This window comes from Poecile atricapillus, chromosome W, assembly GCF_030490865.1.
Source record: "Poecile atricapillus isolate bPoeAtr1 chromosome W, bPoeAtr1.hap1, whole genome shotgun sequence".
NCBI lineage: Eukaryota > Metazoa > Chordata > Aves > Passeriformes > Paridae > Poecile > Poecile atricapillus.
Genome location: NC_081288.1, coordinates 9,807,902 through 9,831,769, shown reverse-complemented (window position 1 = coordinate 9,831,769; position 23,868 = coordinate 9,807,902). Strand labels below are relative to the sequence as shown.

Here is a 23,868-nt window from a genome sequence, read left to right as displayed (position 1 = left end):
TACTTTAAATAAACAGGTAAGACACCATTCTCATTTAAACTGAAGACTCATTACATTGGCGTTCTGTGTAAAAGGCCCCCAGAGAAAATGAAGGTCAGGATTTTAATCTACAATACAAAGAGAGCACAGACTAATTTTTTATAGCATAACAAATAAAAGAATTAGGCACATCCTTCCTGCAAACATGAGGTACCACTGTAGAGCTGTTTGTATTTCTTTTTACCTTCTGAATCGGTTACTCCTACTCCCGACTGCTTTACTGGTTCTTGTCCATTCTGGCTCATCTTCCCTCTGTTAAAAGATATGGTGGTTGTTGTCAATAAAACCACATAAAGATGAAAGCTAGAATAATGATACACTAAAGGCTTTTAATATTCTTTTAAGAATAGTACTTTTTTGTCTTTTGAAGGCTACTGCAATCATATCTTGCTAAGCCTGTACATTCTTACAGAATGGGTCCATCAGCTGTCTGCTACTTGCCCCACATCAGTCTTGGGCTGCATATCTTCTCACTTTATCTTGTTATAGTCAACAGTGAAATATATAATAAGCAGTCACAAAAATAGATATTTGGTCTACAACACCATTATTTCAAAGGTAAGGCATTCTTGTGGTCATTATCTTCTTAAATGATTCCTTCACTTTACAGTTTAGATTTGTCTGCCACAAGAAACAATTCTGAAAATTTCCAGTAAACTGAGCATAAATCATGCTCTAGAGTTCCCTATTTTCTTGTATTTTATGTAGAAAGAACCTGCATTAGAATCTTGATGTCTACTTTTACACAATGAAAGTTAGGTAAAATATGTCTTTACATATACTTGTTGCAAGCTCTAAGGCATGACTACAGTCACTCAAACATTTGTGCTTCCAGTTTTTTTTTTTTGCCTTAAGACTGCTGTGATGGAGACTACAAGGCATTTTCTTCAGCTGCATGTGATTCCTTGGGAGCTAAAGGGTCAGCACTGTTCTTTACCTGTTCTCTACCTGTGAGCCAGCTTCATGTCTGAAGTTGTCTAATTCATGGAGAACTAAAACATTGGTATAAAATCACAGTTTTTCAAGTGATTTTATATTCAGTTTTAACTGAAAACTATTATTTTCTTCTTCTGTAGGTAATGTTTCATAAATTGTTACAAATATGATACAATAATTATTTGTCCCAAGAGTTATATTCCTTGTACATAATTCAATTGTTTTTCACCTTTGCTTTCAAAATTAATTTTATTTTACAGCTAACATACTGCTATAAAGTGTTACACAACACAAAGACATAGAGAATCTGGTCTTCATCAGAGATAAGAACATGAGTAGCTTTCAAGAATATTACAACTGGATAATAGGAGTTTTTAAAAAAAAAACAAATTAGAAAGACTTTACAAGATATATTCAGATATATGTAACTGTATATAATTATTAATTTCCCTTGATAGTTATAGTTGCTTAATATTGGCAAGTATTCTAATTAGTTACCTCATCAAACAATTCTCATGGTGTCACTATTTAATTATTTTATTCTGCTTCAAGACTTATTGCTCCTATGGTTAAAAGCACTTGGACTAAAACCAAGAGTTCAAAATTCATCATATCCAAAAATTGCTATTGATAGACCAGAAACTAAGTCTAAGCAAATATAGCTTATAACCAAAAAGGTTTTTACATGCCAAGATACTTAAAAATATTTTTCCCACTTTATACTTCACATCCAAACTGTAAGCTGTGGTCTCATGGATTTGGATTTGTATAGAGTACAAGGTCATAGTCCCTGAAGTCATTATCAAGCCAGTGTGAATGCAAATGATAAGTAGAATTTCAATTATACATATATTCAGATAAGTAAGAATTTTTATACAGAATTCAAAATGGAAATAGTTATCAATTTTAAACATTCTTTCCATGAATGTTCCGATGGAATACATCTATTTTGTTATTCATTTTCCTTACATTACTAAGCAAAGCCCTGGAGACTAACATGAAAAGTGAAGCAGGTCCTGTCACTATAAATTTCCTGTGTAACTTTAAAGACTCTGTCTAATATCAGCATATAAATAACTTACTTTAAAATGCCATAATGAAAAAAAAAAAAATAAAATAGTGTAGCCTTACAAAAAATGAGACATGATTATATTTCATTTAATTAAGTATAATTCATGAGAACAAATTTCCATGGGAGAAAATCTGAAGCTGTGGAGATTTCCTCCTGCTTTTCAGTAGAAGTGTGGCTAATTTCAGGCTTAGAAGAGTCTGTAAGTCAAATAGCAACTAACTGCAGGCACTGTCACATTGCTAGTCAGTACCCAGTAAATTATGCTATTTGGACTCAAATTTGGCATGTGTGAACTGAAAATTTCTATTGAGAGCTACGTCTTGTGTTACTGTGCAAAAAGATTTTATGCATCCTTGCTTTTCTCACCAGGAATGACAGGCCAATATTTTTCTTTTCCTTTTCATGTTGTCAAAGACCAAGATCATTTTTTTTCCCCTTTTAGGCTACAACAACATGAGTGAAAATCCAACACAAATCAAAAAATTGGCACCCTACGACCTAAGCTCACATAGTCCTCCTAGATTCTGAAAGTGAGATTGAAGTCCAGATTTATCTCTATTTTCCCTTTAGTTGCTAACAAGATGTAGACAAATACTATTGGGCTTTATTTTTGAAAATGATAAATACTCAGAAATATCTCACTTCTGGAGTTTTCTAGGAAGCCTATGTCTTTTTGTGACTAATAGTTCACAATTTCAAGGGAAAAGCAAAAACTTTGATTCCAGAGAAAATATTGAACATCTATTGCAGACAATGAATGAACAATGACCACCAACTAATATTTTGAGAACAGTCAATCTGTAAATTTTTTTCACACCAGAATCATTAAGTTGATCAGAAGCTACTTTGTCCTATTTGGGAATATAAATGAAATTGCTAAATGATGGTGCATGTTGATGGAGGAGGTGAAAAAATCCTGGCAAAACTTTTCTCTGTGGAATATTTAACAGGGTAAAAAATTTGGAAAATTAAATCATTTTGTAGGATCATTATGCTGATAGCAGCTTGATAATTCCTACAGGGACTCTGTACCAAAAAGCTTTTTGCACTGAGAAATTCTACTGAAACTCCTAAAAACTAAAAGTTGGGCTGTATCCAGAGTATTAATTCCTCTCGCACTAATAACTTTGCAGAGGCAGGAAAATCTGAAAACTTAAATTAAGCTTTCTCAATCCTACAATAATCGTACTTTTAAAACATAGGCCAAGCCCACCTCTACACACTTTCATCAAAGGCTGAGACCAGCACATCTTCTGTATGACAGGAAGAAATACATGAGGTTGAGGCAGAGGCTTGGTTGGTTATTAACAATTCAGTGCTCAACAAAGCAGAATAAAAGTGTGAACTCTGGGGAATTCTCCCCAGTTAGCTGCTATTCTACTGCATAATTCAAGTCTGCAGAGGAAACTACATAAGAAGATGACTGGCAAGTGAAAGTGCTATAAATTGTGAATGGAGGATACAATATATTAATGGAAAAGCCTTACATTCTTGGGATGGGAAATAAATTATTCTCTCCAGTGGCACTGCTGCTGCCTTCGCTATCCATGCTGTATCCACTGCCAAAACTACTGGCTGATGAGCCAGTGGAGACAGAACTTTCTGCAGGTCGGTGATTAGTAGACCTTGCTGTACAGGACAGAAGCATTTAGTTACTAAAAACTTGTAAGACAACAGTACCACCGACATTAAGAAAAAATATAATTTATCAAAATCACATGCTGCAAACACTTTCACTTTTATATTTTACATTCAAATATTGCTTTATCATCTTTAGCAGATGAAGTTTGTTTTCACATAGAATAAGGTACTCTAAATCAAATAGTACACCACATTTTTTTTTTTCCTCCAGTCATGTTAACAGTTCAGATCAATAGCCTGAAGGAAAAAAAGAATGAGACAGAATGATTAACACTGATTTTCTGATTAAAGTGACAGAAAACCAGTTATTCATCTGAAACATTTCATACAATAATCTTGTAAAAATGAAAGCCCCAGTGGACCTTCCTCACATTGCCTGTGAAATGTTCTTTGCATTTGGTGATTTTGAGGAGAGGAGTTTTCAAAGATGTGCAAGCACAGAGAATATTGCCACCCGTCTTCAGACATAACACAGCTATACATTATATTTCTCAACTGCTCCTACCCATCTGGATCTCTCTTACTACATGCATAGAATTTTAATGAACATATTTTGATGGAAGATGTCTTAATCTAATTTAATACCATTTGGTGTTAGTATAGCATATGTTAGTTCTACTTTAGATTGCCTTATTTTGTGTTTTGGACATTACTGCACTACAGGAACTAATCATCCAGTTTGGCATTTAGCAAGTTGAGAAATATAAAGGAAAAAGGACATGGTGACATTACACATAACAATTAATACAGGAACAATAGAGCAGCTATTCTCACATTGAATAACACAGTTTTCTGGGAGTATTAATACAGATTTGGGTATTTTTTTTGCTAAATGTCCTCTAATACATCAGCTGTTGTTATGTTTCATCTATTTCAACATACCAAGCATATATACTGAAGATAGAAAATACTGTTTTGCAAAGTTATTTTTCTATAGAGACCTAATGAGGTTTTATGTTATTTTGTTGAACTGCAAAACTCCTATGTAAGCAGTAAAAATAGATTCTTCTTTAAAAATAAATTAGTTAAGTATCTAACTGGAAATTTAATAAGAGCCAGAGCCCCAGAAATGTCATGCTTGGGGATTGGCAATCAATATTTTTTATGTCTGACAAACTGAATAATATTTTTGGCGAAGAGTGCTGCATGCTGCCTCGTGGGATCAGGAAGCTGGGTGTAACTCATCAAACATAATGCAAAAACAGGTGAGTAATCTGAAATAGAAGAAATAAATGAAGCAATTCTTGTATCATCAGTCCTTGGAAAAACTTTAAGAACTCTTATTCTCCACAGTGATTCTTCACTGGTAAACCACATTGTCACATAATTTGTTTATCTTTTCAACACAATTAATCTCCTTTGTTCTACTATTGCCCACAGACAGAAGTGGAAGCTGTTCGTCTACATTGTTTTTAGATAAAATTATTCTTTATTCCATGATTTCATACATTTATCACAGGCTGCCCTCTTGGATGAAAACACAAAGGAATAAATTTTAAAATCGTAGTGTTACTAGCAGATACTTTCAATATCTACCTGGGAGAAAGGCACCCGTGTTTTCCCAGAGACAGCCAGCTGCGGTGGCTGTGTGCAGTGGTTGCTCTATCACCTTCAGCTGGTGGTGCTGTGAGTGAATTCCTGTGCCTGTGGTGACATGTCAACAAAATGCTGCTGAGAAGTGCTGGGCAAGAGTGATGTTTCAGAGATGAGAGGTCAAACTCTCTGTTAAAGCATACTATTGCTTGTTGCCCTGTATTCAGGAGCCTGAGTTGTGGCTCTCTCATGACTGTCCTAAACTAATTCACTGCCTCATTTCTCATTGTATTTGCATGACCTATATGTCTCTCGATGTTTTCTGTTTGGAATTCCAAGGGTTCCTTTAGGTTAGGTTGTTTTGTTGGTTGTTTTTTTTTGGTTTTTTGCATGGCATGACAGATGCCTCACAGGTGAGTACAAATGGGAGATCAACACATCTGCAACACCCGCAGAAGCCAGAACAGGCATGAATTTACTTAGCATAACATATATCTCAACCATAACATATCTGGCCTGAGATATCTATTCATATCTAGGCTTTTTTTTTACTGATTTTGCTGTAAAAATTACTGTATGAAGTAATTTCTTACATCTTTACTGGTGGATTTCTAAAACCAGTGAGAACTTAGAATTTAGTTCAATCCAGAAAAGCTTGAATTAAACCTTTAGAAAAGGGTTAAAAGTTTTGCTTCATCAATTTATAATCAACCCATAGCAGTACCTTTTGAAACAGCTGTATCCTGATTACACATTCAGTATTCTGTATTTTTAGTTTTCCTACTGTTTTCACTAATTCACATAATTTTCCATATCGATGTTTTCTTCTATAAGATCACTTCACTTGGTGAATGGTTATAATGGATCCAAGTTTATATTCATGACTGGATTTTGAAAATTCTAAAGTTTAATGTTATTCTTCTTTTTTTTTCCTGTCTGCTCTATGAAAGTAATGAATCACAGTGTCAGTTTGTGACAAAAAATGAAATCCACAAATAGATTTTCAGCTGGTTTCGTGACAAATTCAGAATCTGGATACAGAGATCATCTCATAACTTGTGAGACACCCACATTTTCTACATGTCTGGATTTTTACAGACACATCTAGGCCTCTAAGTTTCTGCTGGTTATATATGAAACTTTCAAGTTAGGATGTGGCAATGCTTGCACTCATGCAATATTTTCCCTGAGAGTTAGTCTAATTATGGTTTTATTTCTACTTTGTGGAAAGATAGAACTTGTTTCATGCTCTTATGTTCAAGAAACTAGCCTGCACACTCACTTGCAATCTTGCCCTTTCTCTTTGAATACATGTAAACATTGTTTTAGAAACTTTAACAAGAAAGTCAGAGTTCACTGTGTTGCTCCTCTAGTCTTACAGTCTACATACAGTCTGTGAAGCCCTGGAAGTGTGAGAATAATTTCCACCTTGCTTGGTCGATTGGGTTCATAGCCGCATAGAGAACAGGCAACTATTGCACTATATTTCGTTTTAATTTTACTTTTAATTATGGCAATAGGACAGGTTGATTCTGAGTTACTGAGCTCCTATGCTAGAAAATTCTTTAGTCCTCAGGTTTTGACATAAAAGTTCTGGCAGCAGGTGCTTTGGTCCATAGCATCTGAGCAGTTTCATATGGATTCACTTGGGTCCAAAGATTAAATATTGTCATCCGGTGTCACACAGGTGCCTGAAGCTACAAGGTCTCCCTTTACTGAAATCTACAATGCTTATCTGAATAGGAACTCAGATGAAGGCAATTTCCATCATTTGAATTTAAGTATTCAGAGTGTGGAAGAGTTTCATTGCTTCCTTGCCCTTTGTTTTCGCAAATTATTCCCTGGCTCTTAAGCGATGCACCCTTCCCACCCCCCACCCCTCCCCAAAACAACCCCAAACCCAAACAGCCCAAAAGGCAACTTTTAGAAACTCTAGCTTAAAAAACTTTTTAAATACTTGTCATAGGAAAATTGCTGCCAATTACCTATGATTCTTATAGCCTTACATTTTTAGAGAAAAGGTTCTTCAGGCCTCTGCAGATGGAAGAGATAAAGCTTAACTGAAGGTCACTACACCTTCATTTGGCCTCTTTCTGAGAGAAAGGATATATCCCTACACCCCCTCCAGCCCCCTTTCTGAAAACTGTTTACACAGTTCATCAGGTGCTTTTTAAGGACTGCAATACTGTGATGTTGGGCTGCCCAGCCATTCAACTATGAAAAACAGAAATATGAAATGAAAGTTTAAAACTCTAATATGAGCGGCTTTCTCTGACATAGGGCATAGATTTTCCTATTATACAAAGTTATTGCTGTGGCTTGATTTAATTTTCATCTGTTAATCCTATTTGAGCTGGTAGATCCCTCAATGAGATGAATTGTTCTCTACTTGGAATGGGTACATATGTCACATTTAGTAGTTTGAAATGTGGTGTTAATGCTGCCTCTGAGTGATTCTGTTAAACTGCCTGTTTCACAGGCTCTGGCATGAGCAAAAGTTTCAGTTCAACCATTCTAGTGAATAATACATAAATGAGTTGGAAAACTCAAAATGAGTGCTCGATTGCTTACAGTAATTATTTCAGATTCTAAGAAAGTAGATGATAATTTTATATCTGGTAAAGGCCTAGGATTTCCCAATGGTTAGATAGATAAACCAAACTCTGTGTGGTTTACAGGAAGAAGAAAAATTTCAACAGAATGATGTTTGGACATGTATTCCCTTATGCCTTCTTGGGAAAGGATTGCTGATTTGATGAAATGGAGGTTAGCACTGACCTCACCTTTCAGCTCCATCTTTTTATTTTATTTTTTAAAATTATCATTAGTATGGCAAAAATATATATTTGCTTCTGCTTTGGCTTATGGACCCAGTTAGAAAATAAACTTTTAGAACCAGGGAAAATGTGTAAGTCACTCTTCAATATGAAGAAAATATTGTATTAAAATCACTAAGAGAAGAAAGCTTGGAGGGCATATGATTTCACTTAATCTTTCAGAAAAGTCTGTTTTCAAGAGACAATAGAGAAGATGCTTTGTTACAACCTAATATAGGGAAGACAGATCATTCACAAAAGACCTATAACCAGGAACTACTAAATCAGTCAGCAGAAAGATGGAAACAATCTTAGCCACTCCAGTCATTCTTTTACAGTGAATGGCTTTTTTTTAAGACTTAAATTTTAAAAAGTTGACTATACATTTCTGTGGTTCATATGGAGGAAAGAACAGACTCAACCAGCACTTCCTCCTGGTGAATAAATTGTAGTTCTTCCCCTTTTCCAATTTCTGCTTAGAAACAAAAATACACTGTCAAAAAGCATTGAGAATGACGGTTCTGTTTGTAAACCAAACAGGAGGAGGAAAAAACATCTTCAAGTGTGGATTCAGGATTAAGGTTCTGCAACTGGCCTCTAATCACTTGAAAAAATTGTTCTTTTAACTGTCAGTCTTCTGAGAAACTCTGGGTGACAAAAAGGCTGAAAGCATCACGCAGGGTCTTCTCAAAGAGATGCAAATGGGAGACAGTGAAAGCTCTGATCTTCTGGGTGTAATTTTCTGATGACCAACAAACTGGGCTTCTCATACAGTGTCTTTTGGCAGGAGCTTAGCTGCCCTTCACTTGTGTTTCAAATGCTCCAACCTCAAAGTGCTCCAAATGACAATTTTCCTGTTTTTATGAAGTGTTTGCTAGGATTAAAAGCAAGGGCTGTTCCAGCTTTCTCTGTTAGGCTTTAGAGGGTAAAATTGTTGTTGGCACTGCTTGTTGCATCTTCTGTGAACTGGCAACAGAATGGGGATACATAAACAACTGGTGATCAAACACATCTACCTCAGGTCAGCCCAGGTACTTTATTTTCCTAATGCTCCCTCGTACTGAATAGGACTTTAAGCCATGGTCTCACCTATCTCAACCACAGCTGCATATTAGACATAGATTTGACCCCACACTGAGAAGGGATATTTTGTGAAATTTCAAGACACCCCTTTACAGAGAAATTTACCATTTGAGCTGAGAAACAGAAGAACAGCACACTTCTTAAACTGTGTTGAAGTAATTTCTTTACCCAGGAAAGCAACTTGGATGCAACAACTTTCCATGCACTCTGCAGGGTTAGTCTACCCCACAGAATTTTGAAGAAAGACTTTTGAAATAAGCGTTATCAAATGAAGAATCTGAGCAATTCTCTGAAATTACATGTCAGTTTAAAATGGTGGAAGAGTAAATAGTAGGAATAGCCAAAGCAAAATGGGCTAGCTATTAGATTGAAACAAGGTTGAAAAGACAGCCTCAGATTACTGCTGTCTGCAGGGAGTGGGGACAAACTGTTCTTGTTTGATAATGATTCTTGGAAATGTACTATTTGTAGCAATATGGAGGCCCATTTAACTTGGAAATTAAGAAACTAGTGACATGAGTCACGAAACAGCTTTGGGCTATAAATTATTAAAGTGTGAAGGAAATGTCCCAAAATAATGTAGGAAATTAAAACATGGCATTGCCTATTAAATGTGTGAAAATGGATATAGACCAAAAGGGATCCCAAATAAGCAGGTATTTGAAACCATAATCATATCCAATTCAGAAGATTTATATGAGCTATAAATCAATTTCCTTCCACTCCATTGTTGCTAAAGCCAGTAAATAGAACTTAGTGATAAGGAAAATTCATGTCAATTTTAATTTTTTGCAACTAAGTGTCTAGAAATTAGACATTACTGGTTCAGACTTGTATCATGGGTTGTACATTGGTGAAAATGTCTTGACGTATACATCACATCACATTTTTGAGTAACTTTAACCTGGAATGTTGGCACTTAAGTGAACTTGTGTCAAAGTTGTTGGTTCAAGGCAGATATAAGCAGGTGTTCTACCTTTTGAACGAGTGTTTTAAACTGGCATTGTTTCAGATGTTTAAACTGATCCGTTTAATTGGGTACAATTCTGAAAACACTGATGTGGAGTTTTGCTACTGTATGTATTGTAGCTAACAGTATCAACTCTGAGATTGCATCTCCCCCTGACCAGTATAATCATTTGACATGCAACGTTTGGAAAAGCTGTTGTGTCATGATGGAAAACACATAATGTAAAAGTTGAAATGTTCTCTATGAAATGCTGAAGTGCTGCATTTTCTCCCTTCCTCCTCACCCCTGCCTCCCCCCACCCCCCACCTGCCATTTTCAGGGACAAATAAAAATAATACCAGGTACATGTGTCAGAGGATGTTTTAAGGAAATGCTGTGATTTTAAATTGCTAGAGGTTTGATCTTGAAAAAGACCTTTCCGCTACTGAAAATTGGGCAAAAATTCCTGTAGAATTATAATGTTGGTATTACCTTAAATTAACATGTATGTTTGTATCTTTAACTGAAACACATGGAAAATTCTCTAGATCTTTAACATTTGCTAACTAATTTAGATCAGGGATATAGAAGTGTTTTTATCTTGGCAGGCTGCTTGTTTGTTTGTTTGTTTGGGTTAATGTGAGCCAAATAGAAGAGGAGCTGCCTATGGCATCCATCAACAAATGATATGCAAGCAATAGAATATTGACTTGTAGCTTCTCTTTCATGAGTGTCTGCTGGAAAGAATAAAAAATTTATAGGGCTACAGTGATGTTGAGACTTAAATTCACTTACTGAGCTATTTGCTATTTAAATATTAATTTACTGCTCTTCAAAGATGTTAGTAAGATTCAAAATAAATTTCTAGAATTTTTTTTATTTGGTCCTAAAATAAGGGGGGTTTTATTCACCCTTGGATATTCTAATGTAATAAAAGAATTGATTTTTTCATTGTACCATCATTGTCCTTCAGGGGAAAGCTGGCATTTTTTTCTGTGCAAGTGACAAGCTCATCAAATTTTACCCATTAAACTACAACTGTGGAGAGCACAGGTCCTTATAAAAGTGTATCACTTAAAAAAAAAATGAGTACTTATGCAGGTAAATTCTGACTATACGATGAACACTGTCTTTTATTTTTGTGATCATACTTCCCTGAAAGCTACAATTTCTACTATGACAAGACAGAGTGCACCTTTCTTCTTAACACAAATGATGAAGTTTTTTTCTTGTTCCTTGTTTTTTTCCAAGTTCTTTGTCTTTCTTATTCACTTTATTGGAAAGTATTAAAGTTACAGCATGGTATTAGTTCCTTTAAATCTATAAGCGAGGTTTGAAAAGACTTTTTTTATAAAATCAGTAAAAATTATATTACAAATACACCTACTCTTTCATATGCATATATCCAGAGAACTGTAATAATCATCAGAACATCTCCAAATCTTCAAGTATCTGAAGAACTCTAAAGTAATTTATTTAAAACTGACCTACCATAAAAATTCCATATAATGAGAAGATCCTTCTGTAGGATAAATTACTGACTGAAAAGGTGGTGGACTGATTCACACCGTGTCTAGAACTGACTCATCTGGTGGATAAACTCTGATACACAGATTTATGTTGAAGGGAATGTGCTTAATTTCATGTAAATGTGTAATTGGAAATGATTCATACATTGCACAAAACCTAAATCAAATTAACTCAAGCCTAGGCACTGCTCTTTTCCTCTGACTTGGATCCCTTGCAACTTCTGGCTTCAAAGAGTTGGCTCTGAAATGTTATTGTTATTCTCTGAGGGATGTTATTGGAAAGTGTAACATGCAGTTGTTTTCTTTGCAGATCACACTCTTCTCTCTCATGGGCAACAATAAAATTATAATTCTGGTTTTATTTTTAATTAACTGCTGTAACTGAATGTTGGATTTTTCAAAAGTTCTGAACAAAAACCAATGGTTTTGTTGTATCTTCACCTTAATTTTAAAGCAGATTGACCTAAATACTCTTTAAAGGGAATACAAAAACAATTCAGTTCAACAAAAAACTGATGAAAGACCTTTGTATTCATAAAATATTCTTTTTATACTAAGGTGCTGGTTTTGTTTATGATTTCCATGTTAGTTCTCAACAGACACACAATTAATAAAAATAGAGGGTCCTAGGAATCAAAAGTAGAGAAGGATTTCTCTGAGACATTTTCAGTATGACTGAGGATTCTTGTCTTGTTTTGTTTGTTGTTTTTTCTAGAGCCAGTTCAACCCAAAAGAAAAAAAAATGAAGCTATTGAGATATTAGATCAAATGAGAACACTCTTTCTGAGGGTTATCTTAGGCATAGAAGGACTTCACAGCATAGAATAATTTCCATCACCATTGTGTATTTGTGCTGAAAAACCCCAAATAATTCCTCTAAAAGATGCTGTTGTTCAATAAATGCATAGAGAAATAGCTGTGGTAAAAAAAAAAAAAATAAAAAAATAGTAATGTTGTGGATTATCTGTAATGGCTTCCTTAGGAAAGGGCTTGGAGGCATAACAAAAAATTGCTAACTTGCCAAGATGACAGTTCCAATCATTAAAACCAGTTCCTAATGCATTCTTTTCCAGGTACCATTAAAGTAGGCTACCATGGAGGTGGATACCAAAAGCATGCATCATCCCTTTAGGAATGGATTTGGAAACTGATGATGCCCTAATATTCATAGTTCAAAATGCAGGGGAAATCTCTCCTTCCTTTATCATCTATTCATTCCACAAAAAAAAAGTCCATAAGTTGGAAGCTGTTTTGAGTATCTTTGGTGCTTCTCCCATTAGAGGTTATAGACTCATCTCATTTTACTTTCATACTCCACAAAACTGCAATCATCTTGCTTTTCATTCCTGCTAATGAATGAGAATCATTAACTTCAAAATGGTAACTAGTGGCCCACCTTATATGAATAAATTTGGACAAACTATTTTTGGTGCAAAAAAAGAGAAGCCAAAACATCTCACAGGTCTGAAACCAGACTTGTAAACACTGTGTATGTGACCATGCATTGCGTTTATTTGTCAGAAGTAAAATGACAAAAGCACTACATCTCTTCATAACAATTATAACCTGTTTTATATATTATTGTAATGTGGACTCCTATTATTTAAAATGTGGACTCTTATTCCCATAACTCTCTATGATGCTTCCAATATTGCTTAGTGGAGTACATATCAGTACATATTCCTTTTGCAATTTAAATGTAAAGAAGAATGAATAATGGTTTGTTGGCACAGGTACTTAAAGCCAAGAGATTCACTCATTATTTCCATATTGTTATAGTGTATCTGAACCTTAATTCAACCTTATATCACAAGCAAAATATTTAGCATTACCTGTCTATGTGAAAAGGAATCACCACAGGACTACAAGCCTTTGTGATAAAACTTGACAGACACGATAACTCAAAATATCATAAGTCATTTAGATTTGAATGGTCTACCCCCCAGGAGTGTTATGCAACTTTCAGGCATGATGCCTGAGTTCTTACCATGACATTCTCTTGGTTCTGCCTGAGCTGAGTGTTTAGAGTTGAGCTGCAGAATAATACAATGTGTGTGTGTTTGTGTAAATACATGGATTTATGGAAGAATTCTAAAGGCTCTCTTAAGAAAAAACTTGTAATTAAAAAGATCTGTTTAAAAGATCTGTTTAAAAAGATCTGTTAAAGATGTTGCTTTAGCTCTGTTAATTAGTTGTTTTAACATCACACTAGTTGCCTAGTCAACAAGTCACTACTTGTTGCCTTTAGAATATATGGTCTAAAGTACCATTTCCTCTTTCCCTCCTGCACCCCTCTCAGCCAGCTTATATTGTCCAATGTGTGCAATGGTGTTGACAGAAAAGCCTTCAATGAATCTTGAGAGTTTAGGAAGGGATTACAGCACAAGAGAACATCTGGGAGTTCAGTCAGTACATTTATTTAGATTATCCCTCAGATTCCATGGAAATAAACAAGATGCTCCAGAAGTCAAAAGAACAATGGCAATTTGAACTGATTGCGATTCTGGCTCTTTATTTGTGATGAGGGAATAAATTGGTGATATGTGGTATTACAGGTGCCTACAAGTAGAAAATAATTTTTAAAGATGCTGATAGTAAAATTATCAAGAGATTGAGCTATACATGGATCAAAACTCCTTTCCTTTCCACTGGTGGTTTGAAAAATTATCTATGCTAATGACTGTTGACATGATAATTGTGTTGGAAGAGGAAACAGGAATTGCTATTGTCCCAGTCACATTTTCAGAACCAAAAATGTGCAGTTAGGTCTTTGTCACAGTACAAGAAATGTCCAATCATGCTTAAGCAGACCAGCTTGGATGCATGCTTTTTATTAGGCAACAACATGAGCAAAGCTATACTACTTTTCAACAGAATTCCAAGTACTCCAGTGGAATGGAAGTGCACACATTTGTTGTTTCATAATGCTTCTTAGCACAGTTTATCATTATGGATTTATGCACTGATAGGTGGAAAAATCAAGCAGAGTTCTTGATTCATGTTAACATTTACAGCACTTAATGGAGGGGTAAAATAAATAATTAAATATCGCAATGAATTAGTTGACATGGCAAGAAGTATTTGGGATGTAGTTGGTTTCTTAACCATGTCTTTCTGCTCACCTCCTTCAGGCTTGACTGGTCCATCAGACATCACCTTCCTGAGGGCTAGTTGGCTTTGGTCTTTGTTGTCATTGGCTGGTGGAGGCAGATTGTCAGACTGAGTTCTTTGAATAGGGAGGACTCCTGCTATGCTGTGTCTGTGCTGCTTCCTGGCATGATTAGACTGACCGCTTTTATGTGCTGCTGTGGCAGTGTGGGTGAAATGGAAACCCAGAGTATGTATCCTCAGATGGAACCAGCTTAAATGTTATTCATGCAAACAGAAGTGGTTTTTTTCTGTATTTAAGTAAGTAGTGTTTTCAAACACCAAAGAGACACCACATGCACAGCATTAAAGAGAATCAAAACTGGCTGTTTCTGTATTAATGACAGTGAAGACAAGGGAAATAATTTTCCCCCAGTTTTGCATTGTACCATGGTGAGTTTATGGCATATCAACAAATCCTAAAGACAAACACAATGACTTCACAGTCAGAGAGATTTAATTTGCCATCAACTAAACCCTCAGCTAGCAATCAGATGATACTGGTCTGAAGTATACTCTGGAGAGTAATCCTTTTGAATGGACTAGTTTTAATTAATTAACCTGTTTGAAGTTGTCAGATGAAATCTATCTTGACTCTTAATTAATCCATGGTAAAAAATTACTCAAAAAACTGAACTCTGACACCTGACTTAGCTCTCAACTCCCTTTCAGTTCGCTAACTTGACCTCATTGAAATCTGATGTTACAGGATCTGTGTGTTTAATGGTTTTGCACTTATTGTGTTTAATGTTTTTATTGTATTTCTGTTCTGCTCATCACTAACACAATCTTATCTGAGATATAAAGAAAGTTGCCTTATATTTCCTTTCCAAAACAAAAATAAAATAGATATTTACAGTTATGCTTCAAAAATAGAAATCTCAGTCAGGTACTTAAAAAAAAGTTTTTTTAGCTTCAAATCTTTTGTGTGTATAGTACTGTCCTTCATTATTACTACTTATAGATACATCCTGTTATTAATGTGGTCTCAGTCTTATGTGCAATTTGAAGAGCTGGCAGTTGCATCTCTGCAGGATTTGATTATTTCATTGGTAGATATTTAGTGATATCAATACACAATGGACTTCTCTGTGAGTCATGCACAACCATGGAACATCATGGACCATGAGCGAAGGGACTGATGGAGAAACAGCCAGTTTCACTGCAGTCTTTATAAAACAAACAAATAAATAAAGAAATAAAAGACTTCTAAGTACAAGAGTATATTGTAATTATATGTATTCACACACAGGCACACAAAGAAAGACATTGAACAGAGTGAGCACAGTGTGCCAAGGACAGAAAAAAAATAGCCAAAAAGGGAAGGACAGCAGGGAAAAAGGCAACAGATGAACATTAAGCTGCCATGCTGAGGAATTTATTTGCGTCTTTTACTTGGTTGAAGGCGAAGCTGTTGCACAGCTGCTTCAGCAGCGGCGATGGCTGCCCCAGCATCTTCAAGGTGAGTTTGAGTGACGCTGGTTTTGCTTTGGCTGCGAGATGGACCGTGAGAGCGGAGATGTCCTTCAGAAGAAGATTTGGAGCTCCCTGGGCTGCTGTGGGATTTCTCAATGGTGGGCACCTGCATGTCTACCAGGAAAATGAAGAAGTACAACTCTTGCATTTATTAAAAACAAACAAGTTCATTCTCCTTCTCATGACTGGTCTTTCTAGCTGAATTCCAGAGCAAGAAATAAAGATTAGGCCGTGTCTTTCCATTTAAAGTATCATCATGATTAGGAAACTCTTATGAAGCATTGTTTTCTACTTCCCCTCTGTTACCTGGCCCAGGGAATAATTTATTTAGTATTGGTTTTATACCACCTGTAAATTAACACTTCCTGTGCTGGTTCAAACTGGTGGAATGAAGGCATAATGTTTTCCACTTTCTATTCTCTAGTATGAAGCTGAGCAGCATCACCTACTCCAGTACCAAACACCTAGTGAATGCAAGTCATTTTAACCTGAATAATGCCATCAGGAAAATCACAGCCTAACTTACAATATCTTCCATACTTACCTCTAATTAAGACAGACATCTTATATAGACACCAGTCCCTGGCAAAATGTTACACAGAGAAATAGAGAGGAGATGAAATAGCATCTTGTCCCTCGGGGGCTCTCATATGGATTGTAGATTGAATGTTTTTTGCTTTGACAGGACACATAATGTGTTTTAAGAGAGCACCTGTCCACTGACTACTTAGTATAAAAAGAAGAATTGGAGATAAATTTCTTGGAGCAGGAGACACTGAGATCAATTCTGCTTTTGTAAACATTGCTATATTTCTACTGTATTAGCTCCACTGATTTCCAATACAACTTAGATGTGTTACAGTCCATTATCATTGACTGGAAATGCATATGCATTATTGCAGCATAATTGTTGCTCTATAAATAATTAACGTGGCATTTTTAGAAGAAAAAATATCCCATAGAATATTTAAGGAACATGAAAAATAAAAAGCTAAATATGTATTGAGTTTACCCAAGGCTATCAAGAAAATGAAAAGGGCACAGAATCTATAGCAGATGTGCAAAGCACGTGGAGTCTGTATGCTGCTGTTTTAAGGACATAATTACCCAGTAAGCTGGCTGGCAAGATTGAGACAATTTAAGCCTTATCTTCAACTAATTAATCAAAGAGATAAATACATTTTTAATAAAAATATATACAAAATTCATACCAGTATCTTTATTTTTCTATTAGAACTTACACATAGCAAAGGTTTACACATCATCTGGGAAAATATTTCATATCAGGTGCACCAAGCCATTCCTACCCTTGGAGGGGTCCGGGAAGATTCCATGACTTCTGCTCTTGATGACAGATGGTTTTGGAGATTGCTGGCTACTCTTTTCAGAATGAGATTTCCCATGATCTATGTTTTCACTCTGTTCTTTAAGAGGATACCACCGAGGAGTGTTGTCAAGCTGAGAGATGCTGGATAACTCGATCAATACCTACAGATAAATCAGAGTATAATATATGGCCTGTATCTGATCAATTAATGATCGCATACAGCAGAAGAGACTAGAGTTGTGTTGTCAAAAGCTGAAATCAAGTGTAAGAGTGAAGGGTATAAGGCTGTGTGCTGACAGATTCAGAACTCTCTGAGTATGCTGTGACCCCAAACCCAGATTCAGGAGCATATTGGTGTGTCTGAATCAATATGTCTTCTCACCAGGACCTCAGTAGGAACTGTGGGCTGAGTCCTTTGGCTATGGCATAGCTCCACACAAAGATGACCGGGAAATTTAGAGAGCAGCTTGTGAGCACTAGCTTGACAGCTACAGTAAAAAGACATTAAAAAAACATTCTACTTCTGTACAGACATATTCTAATAGGAGAACGAAGCAGTATAATTTTTTGCCTTTTATCAGTGCTTTTAAGAGGGGAAAAAGTTGCATATTCATTTCTCTTAAGGTTTTCAATAATATGAGACTCATGCTTCTCGAGTCTTTAAAAAATCCACATATGCAGAAGCAGCAACAAAAAGAAAAAAAACAGTGTTACTGTTGCACTTCACTAAAATAATAGAGTTCAACAGACCATTTAGGCATCTGAACATTACTGAATTAAAAAACAGTAGGTGCAACTGTAATGTGTGAATAAAGAAAATAAACTGGCTAAAAAATACCCCAAACATTGTAGATCAAATTTGTTGTAAGCCACCTTCATTGTTAGCGAGACTTCTGTGAAATTTCTTTTAAAAAATAGACGTAAAAAAAAAGATCAGTGACACCAATAAAAATCCTTTATCCCTTAATAAGCTTGCAGTTGAGGGGGCCAAGGGAAAGTACTGTAATACAGAGTCTGGAAGGAAGGAAGGTCAAAAATAGCTTTGCATCTCGCTCTAAAATGAGGGGGTTAAAACTAATGTCAGGTAGGGAAGTTTTAGAACTGCTAGACAAATAAAATGTACAATTACCTCAGGGAACAATGTTTTTGTCACTTTACAAGACCCTGAATAAAAGAAAGCCTCTTCAAAGTTAGGGATAGGGAAGTCTCCTAACAACTGATTGTTTCTAGGTTAAAAGCCTTTTTTCTTTCCTTTTTTTTTCCTTTTAGTATTATAGGGTGTCTATGATCTGGCTTGGTCTTTCTGGTTAGACCTATAATTAATCTCAACAGATGAACTAGCATGTTCCCTGTTGTGGTTTTTGGTCAAGCTTTGAAAATGACTTGGAAGATAGCCTGGCTGAGGATTGTTGCCAATAAGCAGTGTAGGATAGGGGCTCTGCTTTGTAGGGGGAAAGGTTTCACTTTCCATGGGTATGGAAATAATAATGTGCTACTTTTCTTCTGGGGCACACAAGTGTTGCTGGCTCTATTGAAGCAAGTCTTTGGGGCACAGTTTGGATATCCCACATCTGATGTTATGGTGCATGTCCTCTGGACATCATGATGTTGAGATACACTGCTTTTCCCCCTGAATAACTGCTTTCACAATTTAAAAAATAAATTATACAAAAAAGATTTCTTGAGGTTGAAGAAAATGTGAATGGGAAAAGTATAAATCTTCATGTAGAAGCAGTTGCTGGAGAATCTATTTTCTAAATGTCATAAAAAACAAGGATGTAAATATTCAGTAAAGTCCTGCATTTGGAGAAACTTGCTGAACTCAACAAGAATATGGACACAGTATGCAGGAAATAAGTAATCATGTAGCAGCTTCCTATACACTTATTTTGGTAATTGTTCAAAAAGTGACACTGATTGCTCAGTTTGGTAGTTGCACAAAGGGGAACTGGAGATGAACTGTGTGGTTTTTTTGAAGAATTAAAGTGTAGAATGAGCCCGGATACTCTCAGTTACTCTGTATAAGTGATGGATTTTCCTGTGTTTCTGTTTCTAATTACAATCTTTATTTGTAATTACATCTTTAATTATTTTTATATCATAGTTATTGCTGGTAACTCTGTATTATATATATATATATGCTTGTTTATTTGTTTTTTAAAGAGAAAGCCTTCTTCCCATGAGCACTCATTAATTATTAATGACAAGATTAGACTTTGCCTTCAGTCATACTTTGGTAATGATATTACTATTTCAGAATGTTAAAAATGAGACTGATCAGCAAGACTAAATTGCTCATCCTAGAAGATACTTGTGCACATGTCAAAATATGGCTTGATGATGAAATTTAATCCTTTAATCATTTACAAAGACTATTACCTCCTCAGCCCTCCTATGTTATAGTAAAATCAAGTCAGACAGCTTTCAGTCACAACAAGAACTTCCAGTGGAGTCACTGTGGACATTGTTGCTATCTCACACTCAAAAAAAGTATTAATTTTCAGCAAATTAAGATTTTTCTGGGTGCTAAATTAGCTTGCCCCCAATTAATCAATATAAAAGGGATATATCTTTCATGTCTAAATTAAAGAAATCATGACCATTCATTATGAAGGCAACAGTAAAACTGGGATGTAAAAAAAAAGTTTTACTTAATGCATGCACTATACCTTGAAAGAGAACAGTGTCCATATAACAGCCTTCAGTTATTACCAGTAGAGAGGAAGAAATGAAATACTCACTTCACCGAGGAAGTCATTTGAGGAGAATCTATCATAATCCCAAACAGTCACTTCCAGTGTTTTCTTTTTCAGCTGCAATTCAAGTAAAAGGATAATTAACCTCATAAACTTCAGATCAAGTCTTTATGGTGGTTTATATAGATAATTTCCTCCATGTATCTTTTTTCATAGTGACAGGTAGGCAATTTTCACCCTCTCATCAACCTTGTTCTGAGGAAAATAATTTGGTGCTTTTATTTGTTATCAAGCCAGATGGGCTTGTGCTTGGCCCTGTTTTAGGAATTTCCACAAGTTGTTTTGGTTAGAATTTATGTCCACTACAAGAGTCAAACTGAATTTTAAGGCCCCATTTTTTGTTCCTGCAGCATTTCTCATCATCAGATCTGTCTGAACTCAGACATCTGCCTGAAGTGCATTTGAGTGTGAATTTCAAATGTATTATATTAAACATCCTATTTACATAATCTCATCTGTGAAGACCAGGCTTTAATGCCTGCAGAATTTAGTGTAGCTAGTGAGAGTCTGTAAGTGATCCAGGCACGTGGACAAGTTGTACTGTTGGGTATTAATGACAGCTGTCAAAACCCATTATCTGCAGATCTTGTTAAGCATGATAGCTGTGTCAAGCACTCTCCTATAGGCCACAGTAAGAAACAAGTAATCTTTTTATATGACAGGAGAGCACAAGACAGAGAAACTGTTGATTAAAGCAGTTAACCTTATTGTGAAAACTGACCTGAGTGTTTTTCCAGGGGGCTCTGAGGACATGTAGGGGGAGGATTGATTACTGATTTTGCATGCTAGGGCAAAAAGCTGTAAGGTGTCTGGAAAGGCAGTAATAAATTCATGTGGCTTGAAAGAGAGAAGGACAAAATGCTGTGGGTTGTAGGATGTCTGGAAAATCAGGCTGAGAAGTTATAAATGAAGAATGCAAGCATTACTGAGGAAAAGAGGAATCTTCATATACTTGAATGAAAGAATTCAGAAGAAGAATTCTTACGTGATAGTTGAGGTTGCCATCCTAACAGAAGCAACCTGTCACTCACTGCTTTATTAACTGGCTGCTGGACACTGAGGGGCAGCAAAGGATCAAGACATTGCTCTAAATGATAAGCCATGCCAATCATTGTACATATTGCATATACTTGCAATGAAAGCACTCTTGGCTCTTTACAGAACCACAGAATATTCTGAGTTGTGAGTGACTCACAAGAACCGTCAAGTGGCTGGTCTGTACATCCAGGATGGAACCCACGACATTGGCGTTATTAGCACCATGATCTCATCAATTTCCCTCCGTTGCCCCCTGGTTTAGTACAGCAACAGACTAAGTTCCTAATAAATTGCAAACGCCTTTAAGTGATAATTTAATCTCATTACTATGTATTCAGAATATCATCTGCTCCCAACTAACTTTAGAAAAATGTGCGACTATGCAAAGCCAATGTCTATGAAAAGAAAATTTAAATCAGCATATCCTGTAAAGCCCACACAAAGGGAATTAAACTATTTTTAGTATCAACAACATACTCTAAGCAGGCAACAGCACAACTTGAAACCTAAGATATTTTTAAAAAATATTCAAGAGCAATTCTTTAATCATTCTGTTTTGTTCTTACATAATTAAGCAATATTCTTCTTAAACATTAAACATTCTTTTAAAAATATCCTGCAAAAATGAAAGTTAAACTTGAACAAAAAGATTATTTTTTGAACATTGTTTACAGAATATTTCTAAGGCTGATTTCCTTGACTGAATAAAACCTTTTCTTTGCTGTTCCAAGACACTATTGGAACTGCAACATGAAAAATAATCTGAAAATTGAGCTGAGCATCCTTTGGTCCATGATGCTTTTGGCTTCCTGGATGATACAATTTTCTGCTAGGTGCTAAATTAAGTATATGTATTTTTACCAATTAAAAAAGGGATAGCACAAATACTTTTCAGAAATGTATTGTCACCATTGTTGCTATTCTGAGAGGGGATTTCTTCTTGGTGACTGTGCAAGGACAGAGAGAAGAATGTATAGATCCCGGAAATGGGGGAAAAAAACCCTAAGGTTTAAAGAATTTTTGGTAGAAAGGGGAAAACAGAAGAGATTTTCAAGTAACTGCAGCCATACTTTGCTAACTTCTTTGCAATAGTGTGATAATAAAACTGTGATGAAAAATTACAGTACTCTATACTTTGCAAAATCTATTTTTAGCCTTTTAGATTAATAAAGCTTTTATAAAATATTGTGACAATGAAAAATCATGGAAATACCTCTAGTAGGCAGAGTACATGAAATGTGTCTCAAAGCAGAGGAAAATCTACTTTTCTGAAGATCTATCTATGTACCACTATGGTGGCAAAGAGCACTAAATGGTTGCTGATTTTCAAAGCAGACATTTTACCATCACAGCAATGTAAGACTCTGCCTTATATCAATCAGTTTTAGGTTGTGAATCCTTAAGTTCAGATGCTCATCAGGAATATAACAGACAGATATACTGAAATGGGTTGCAGGAACCCTCTACGTGTCTGCCCATGGCTTTCTGCAAGTGGACAATGGAAATGAGTGTCACTAAAGTAGGAATGCAGCTTCCGCATATTGCAAATATCATCTGAGTTCCAAACATACCCTGAAGAAAGTGTTATCAAACAATTACTAATTTCAACCTTAGCATTGTAGAAGAAAAAGTGACAATAAAATAAAATAAATAAAAATCCACCTAGAAGCATATTATTATATATGAACTCCAGTTATCTTTAGGCTGTCTATTGGCAGCCATATTTTAAAGAAAATGAAAGAATTTGAAAAACAGCCAATGTGAAAAATATTGTCTCTTATGGAAGGCATAACCAACCCCACAGGTACAGACGGGCTTGTTTCTGCTTTTAAATGTCTGGAAATTATGGATAGTGTCTGCCTCTGTAGCTAAATATGCACTACTTAAAATATTTAACACATATTACTTGAAAATTTCATACTAGGATTTGAATTTGGAAAGAAGTATTTTTAATGCAGTTTGTTTTTCCTCTATGTTAAAAACATATTACTATAATTATTTCAGAAATAATACTAAATATTGTCATTTCAGTCAGCATGTTTGATGAGTAGAAATTATTGTAATCCATTACACTTATTTTTTTTTACATTAATATTTAACATTTTATTCTTTTTTTCTTTATATTGATGTACTTTGTTATGTGGGAGGACAAAAAGACTTTGTATATACATTTAGGAACTTTCTTTTGTCCTAGATATCAAGATTTTAATACCAAGAGCTTACTGATGCATACAAAAGATTTCATTACTTTTGGAAACAAGACATTGGCTTCCACATCACTCAAGGATTTTGAAAACATTATTGTTTTTATATATATTACCTTCAAATTACAGACATAAGTTACAGCAAAACTATTTGCTTTATGGAATTATTTCATATAAGTAAATAGTTTTTCTTTGCTTTCTGGCAAGTAAGAGATTGAGGCAAAGCAAGCCCCACCTTACAGTGTGGTCATGCAGTATGGCCTCACCAGCAACAGAACTTACATCTTTTATTATCATCTATCTTCTCCTTAAATGATTCTAA

General features: G+C 35.4%; 1 protein-coding gene across 1 annotated transcript in view; it reads right to left on the bottom strand.

The window, feature by feature from the left end:
* Positions 1–23,868, bottom strand: part of LOC131591802 (protein piccolo) — a 309,295-nt gene that overhangs the window by 39,208 nt on the left and 246,219 nt on the right. The window contains exons 19-24 of the mRNA XM_058862865.1: positions 20,290–20,361; positions 17,529–17,709; positions 16,141–16,335; positions 14,721–14,903; positions 3,535–3,676; positions 224–291 (exon numbers count right to left, since the gene is read on the bottom strand). Coding sequence (XP_058718848.1) covers positions 224–291; positions 3,535–3,676; positions 14,721–14,903; positions 16,141–16,335; positions 17,529–17,709; positions 20,290–20,361 — 841 coding nt within the window. The remainder of the gene's footprint in view (positions 1–223; positions 292–3,534; positions 3,677–14,720; positions 14,904–16,140; positions 16,336–17,528; positions 17,710–20,289; positions 20,362–23,868) is intronic.